Below are 5,245 nucleotides of genomic sequence, written 5' to 3' on the forward strand. Positions count from 1 at the left end.
CTGGCAGAAACTGGTCTGTGTAAGGACAAGAAAACCCATCGTCCATACGTTTCTTACGGAAACATTTCTTTTCCATTGTTAGGAATACTTGAACACTCAAAAAAGAAAAAAAAAAGAATGTTACGCGTCTACATTTATCCGGTACGTGATCCAATCAAAGCTCCGTGCGTCTCTGCGCAGGGTTGAAACTCCGCCCCTGTGTGGTCGAGCCGGCCTGTAGCCTTTGGAGAGGGCGCCTCCACAGTCTCCACCCCCGGATACCCACTCACTCCTTCCCCCCGGCCCTTTATAAACGTAGCATCGCTAACAGGCCGTTCCCGGGCTGTTAATTTTTTTTTCTCGTTGATGGTTAGACTCTGTGAGAGAAAGATGAAGTTCCTCATAGCTGTTACAGTTATTGTGGGATCCCTGATTTTTCTCGCTTTCCCGAATGGCTCGGCTGCTGACGAGAAGAAGAAAGGCCCCAAAGTAACAGCGAAGGTGGGTGTTAGCCTTAGCAGAAATCTTTGCTCTTATTTCTCGCTGTGCACTGATGCTAACGGGAAGCTGCAGCTTATAAAGCCACGTCACAACCAAGCTGGCTTGCAGGACGCCGTCTGCTTGGCTAAGCTAGCAGACGTTTAAGCTTTTCCGATATCAGCTGTGATTGCATTTATAGAGCACTCCGTGAGGTCAGGACTAAACTGACGCTGATGGACTAATATCCCAGAGCTAGCTGTCCATGGAGATCATGGAGCTAGCTCGCCAAGAATGTTAGGCCTTTATCTTAACTATCTCAAACACATTGTTCATAAATGGCCCCACCTTTCTTTGGCTTTTCCTTATCTGTTCATTTATTTATCTAATATAAAGAGATAAAACTGCAGCTGTGTGGGGTTCGGGTGTTTTTGTCTGGCATATTGTGTCTGGTTTGTCCACGTCTACAGATTGAAGAAGGCTCTAAACTGGCCGTTAACTGAGCCATCGTGTTGGAACAGACTCACTATAAAACCCGATAAGTAACATCAAGTAGTTGCTTTCATTATTAGATAAATGTATAATATGTGGTGTCATAGGTCAGAGTTGAATTTAAGCAAGATTTTTCCTCCCGTGGTTTTATCATGCAATCAAAGGATGTCGTAGGTGAATAAATAAACTGCTGAACATGTTAGTTAGACTTCTCGCAATAATGAAGCCAGCTGAAACGATATTTCGGTGTTATATTTTATACTATAATACAAAAAAGAGGGGGGAAACCCTTTTAGTCTTTATACGACTTCACACATTAACCATCGGGACTTTTATGTTGCAGGTCTTATAAGATTGATATTCAACCAAAAAAACAACAACAACAACAAAAACACCAGGGATATTTTGAAAATTAAAATTGTCCTTCAGTAGCGAGATTTCCCCAGACTCAAAATCTGCATTTTGCTGTTTTTGGTCATTAGATGAAGAAAAATGTACTAAATGTGTTCTTCAGACCTACCACCAAATAACTGCAAGTGCCTTGACAACCTCAAAGGGAAGAAAGGCACAAAAAACTTCAGTCTAATGATTCCTCTTGCTTTGCTTACATGAGCAGTCTTTAAAAGTCTTATAATTTCACATGGAAGTGTCTGCAGGAAAACTACTCGGGGAGGTTAGGTTGCAGCTGTCAGTTCATTAAATTACATGGAGTTTAATCTTCTCAGTGTTGTGGAGAACATAAACTACCTATTTAAGTATTCTGACCCACCAGTTTTTACTTTTTGTTAAATATCAGTGACTTGGCTCAAGCTGTGGAGGGGGGGAGGGGGCTTTGAGCACTGATCCTGGGTTGGTAACCTGGTTCTTGGGTCACGAATCAGGACATCACCTCTCCCAGGAAGGAGGCAGAGCTAGTTCAAGAGATTGAGAACTAAAATTAGATGTAGCTGGGCTCACCTCCACACACAGCTTGAGTTCTGGATCCAGTCTTCTGGTGAATAGTGGAACTGGGGGGCAGGGAACGTAAGGTTCAGAGTTGAGCCGCTGCATTTGCCTAAAATGATGCAAATGTTAAAGCATTTGGATGCCTCCTTCTCTGGCCGGACGGAGGACATGCTGTCTGTCTGTGTCCTGCTGAAGATCATGGCAGTGGTAGCTTGGGACAGTGAGCGCTGGGTTACTCTGCTTGGAGTACTACCGTCATGCCTGCAGAAGAATGTGGATGGATGGAAATCCATTAAAAAAAATCATTTTTTTGAAAAAACAAACAAAAACATGTGTAAAATGATTTTATTAACTGCCTTTTTAAATGTATTTTTAATAGGTTTTCTTCGACATTAGAATTGGTGATGAAGACGTTGGAAGGGTTGTCATCGGACTGTTTGGGAAAACCGTTCCCAAAACAGTTGACAACTTTGCTGCCCTGGCAACAGGAGAGGTGAGAAGCCATTTCTTTTGTCACCATTGACCATTTTATTTGTGAATAAACTGAAGGAGGTGATTTGGTCAAAATGGGCAGAAACTAAAATCAGTATTTCTCTGTTCATTCATTTCAGATGTTTCAAGTGGTGCTCATGATAATTTTTTGTAATTTGCAATTGAACAGAAAGGATTTGGATATAAGGGCAGCAAATTCCACAGAGTCATCAAGCAGTTCATGATCCAGGGTGGAGATTTCACCAGAGGAGACGGCACTGGAGGTGAGACGTCAGGACTTGACAGATTTTTTTTTTTTTTTTTCTAGCAGGAATTAATTTGCATTTTCACTGTCCTGGGCTTACAATGTACCAGGGCTGGGGTTAGGCACGTAATCACAATCTGCCGACATAGTTAAGTCTCTCTGTCCATAGTGTGGTTAGCACATTGGTTTGGCAAGTAAAAGGTTACTCATTCAATTCTAGCCAAATCCAAAGACAGTCAGCATCAACATATCTATTGTGTGCTAAGAGCCTGTTCAGCTCACAAACACTCCTTTACCATTTTTGTGGCTTTACTGGTCGAGTTCATTCCGAGAGCGACTGCTTTCAGCGTTCCTGAATAATTAAAGTGAAGATGAGCGTTTGCAGCAATCAGGCCATTCAAATGAGTTGCAAAGGTCAGTGCAGGGAGGGAGTGGAAATGGCTAATATATAAACCTTTTTCTCTTTGAAGGCAAGAGCATCTATGGAGACCGTTTCCCTGACGAGAACTTCAAGCTGAAGCACTACGGGCCCGGCTGGCTCAGCATGGCCAACGCTGGCAAGGACACCAATGGTTCCCAGTTCTTTATCACCACAGTTCAGACTCCATGGCTGGATGGGAAGCACGTGGTGTTCGGAAAAGTCCTGGAGGGCATGGTGAGTGTGACACCGAGTCATGTAAATGGCTGAAGGGGTTCAGGGGAAATTATCACCTGAAATATGAATTCTAGGAGCTGATCTGAGCTACTAAAACAGACAGTTGATCAGTTTATTGTTCAATTTCTTACTCAGGTTTAGCAATTGGGGAAAATAAAATAATTGCAATAAAATTATTTCCCTTCTTATAAATCAGGCACACATATGTGCTGTTAAGTTTAAGCCGAGACAACTAAAACAGCCCCAGTCAGTAAAATCTGCCTAAACTGTATAGAGTTTTTGTAGGTGAGCCCGTGCAAACATAAATAACAGTTGCATGCTGCTGCTGCTGCCGCCTTTGTTCCCAGATCTTTGACCCAGTTTAGGCATGTGTGACGCCAAGGAGTCACTGCGGATGTACGCAAGTCCAGACATGCCTGGAATTCTCGGCAGGCTGGCGCGAGCTTGTCTGTGTCCTTTTGAGTCGATGCTTTCATACGAAGTCGGTTTGAGTTTCTAAACTTGTTGCTTTTCCCGTAGTTTGGTTTCTTTTCACAAACTTTAAGAAAACCAGAATGGGGCGCTACAGACTACATGAGATCATTGAGCCAGCTTACTGACCCGATGGGGGAACTGTAGCTCAGGAGATTGTGGGTTGTATACTAATCAGGAGGTTGGCGGTTTGATCCCTCATTGGCTTCTCTAGTCTGCATGTCAGAGTATCCTTGGGCAAGATATCTAAACTCTGAGTTTCTTCTGAGGCATCATCAGTGTGTGTGTGAGTGTGGCTTTTAAAACAAACAAAAAAAGCACTAAATGTTTGTGTGAATGAGGCTTGCAGTAAGAAAGTGCTTTGAGTGCTCAAAGAGTAGAAAACTGCTAGTAGCTTTCCACGTGTCTGGGTGTGAGATCAAAAGTAAATGCAAGGTAGAAAGTGGTACCACTGTGTGCTCTGCACATCAAAGCAGCACAACATAATTTATAATTTATCATACAGTGTGGTTTTTTTTCTAAACTTCTAGATATGGACAATTAAGGACATTACTCCAGTACTGTACTTTGTTCTTTAAACTGTAAATAAAGTGCACTATGCATTGTAGGCCATAAATTGCATGTAGCAATATATAAAGTTATGCAAATGTTTTTATTAAGCTTTCAAAAAATTGTATTTTGTAGTTCAGGGTTAAACTGTACATTGCTCAACTTTGACCAAAAGAAGAGTACATTTCTTTCAAATTAACCCTGTATTGATTTTATGTACTTATTGTCTTGTTGAGGGGGAAAATGTAACTGTACGTTCATCGTTTTATCTTCTAGGACGTGGTGAAGAAGATCGAGGAAACGAAGACCGACGGGCGTGACAAACCTCTGAAAGATGTCATCATTCACGACTGTGGAAAAATTGAAGTGGAGAAGCCATTCGCAGTCGCCAAGGAGTAGAGCGCTGCTGTAAGGTTAACTAGGAGAGCCGGACTGGGGAAGGAGGGGGCAAGTGGGTGGGTTTAAGGAGAAATCGTGCAGGCAACCTCGTTTTAACACTCGGCTCTGTGGTCCAGGGGGAGGGGTTTGGGGTAATTCAGTGGCTGCTGTCTTAATGCACCAGAAAAGGATCAACTTCAAGCAACCGTGACAACATACTGGGTCCATTTAACAACGAGCATTCCAAGGTGCACTTTTTTTGTAAGAAAAAGGAAATGAAATCTGAAATAAAGGTTTCAGTTTTTGTTAAACTGATGTGTACATTTCATTGCGGTCTCCTTGAAGCTCATGTATTTAATGCATTTACATAAAAGATCGGTTTGGTTTTAACACAAGGTTTTTATGAAGTCACGCAGTTCTTCTTGTGAGCACTAGGTGGAGCGACTTGCCTGCTGTTATCACAGGGAACTGAAACCAGAGTGTGAAGCTCAGTGCGGCACCACAGAGAGCAGAATAAAGTACAATTTTCAACAATTTCTCAAAGTATGGGTTTTTACAGAAAT

General features: G+C 42.3%; 1 protein-coding gene across 1 annotated transcript; it reads left to right on the forward strand.

Moving 5' to 3' along the window:
* Positions 1-255: 255 nt before the first annotated feature.
* Positions 256-4,993, forward strand: ppib (peptidylprolyl isomerase B (cyclophilin B)). The gene is made up of 5 exons (XM_085282871.1): positions 256-480; positions 2,273-2,386; positions 2,555-2,648; positions 3,100-3,284; positions 4,581-4,993. The coding sequence occupies exons 1-5, from the start codon at positions 346-348 to the stop codon at positions 4,701-4,703; spliced, it is 651 nt and encodes a 216-aa protein (XP_085138997.1). The 5' UTR covers positions 256-345; the 3' UTR covers positions 4,704-4,993.
* The last annotated feature ends 252 nt before the right edge of the window (positions 4,994-5,245 follow it).

Source organism: Mchenga conophoros, linkage group LG7 (genome assembly GCF_057382185.1).
Source record: "Mchenga conophoros isolate Kocher_MC1m ecotype Shallow Benthic linkage group LG7, M_conophoros_male_GT1.1, whole genome shotgun sequence".
Taxonomy (NCBI): Eukaryota; Metazoa; Chordata; class Actinopteri; order Cichliformes; family Cichlidae; genus Mchenga; species Mchenga conophoros.

Excerpts from the sequence above, each read along its gene's own strand:
- ppib (XM_085282871.1), top strand. The coding sequence starts at position 346 with ATGGTTAGACTCTGTGAGAGAAAGATGAAGTTCCTCATAGCTGTTACA. Across the intron at positions 2,387-2,554 it reads CTGCCCTGGCAACAGGAGAG|AAAGGATTTGGATATAAGGG; the intron begins GTGAGAAGCCAT and ends GCAATTGAACAG. Across the intron at positions 2,649-3,099 it reads CAGAGGAGACGGCACTGGAG|GCAAGAGCATCTATGGAGAC; the intron begins GTGAGACGTCAG and ends TTCTCTTTGAAG.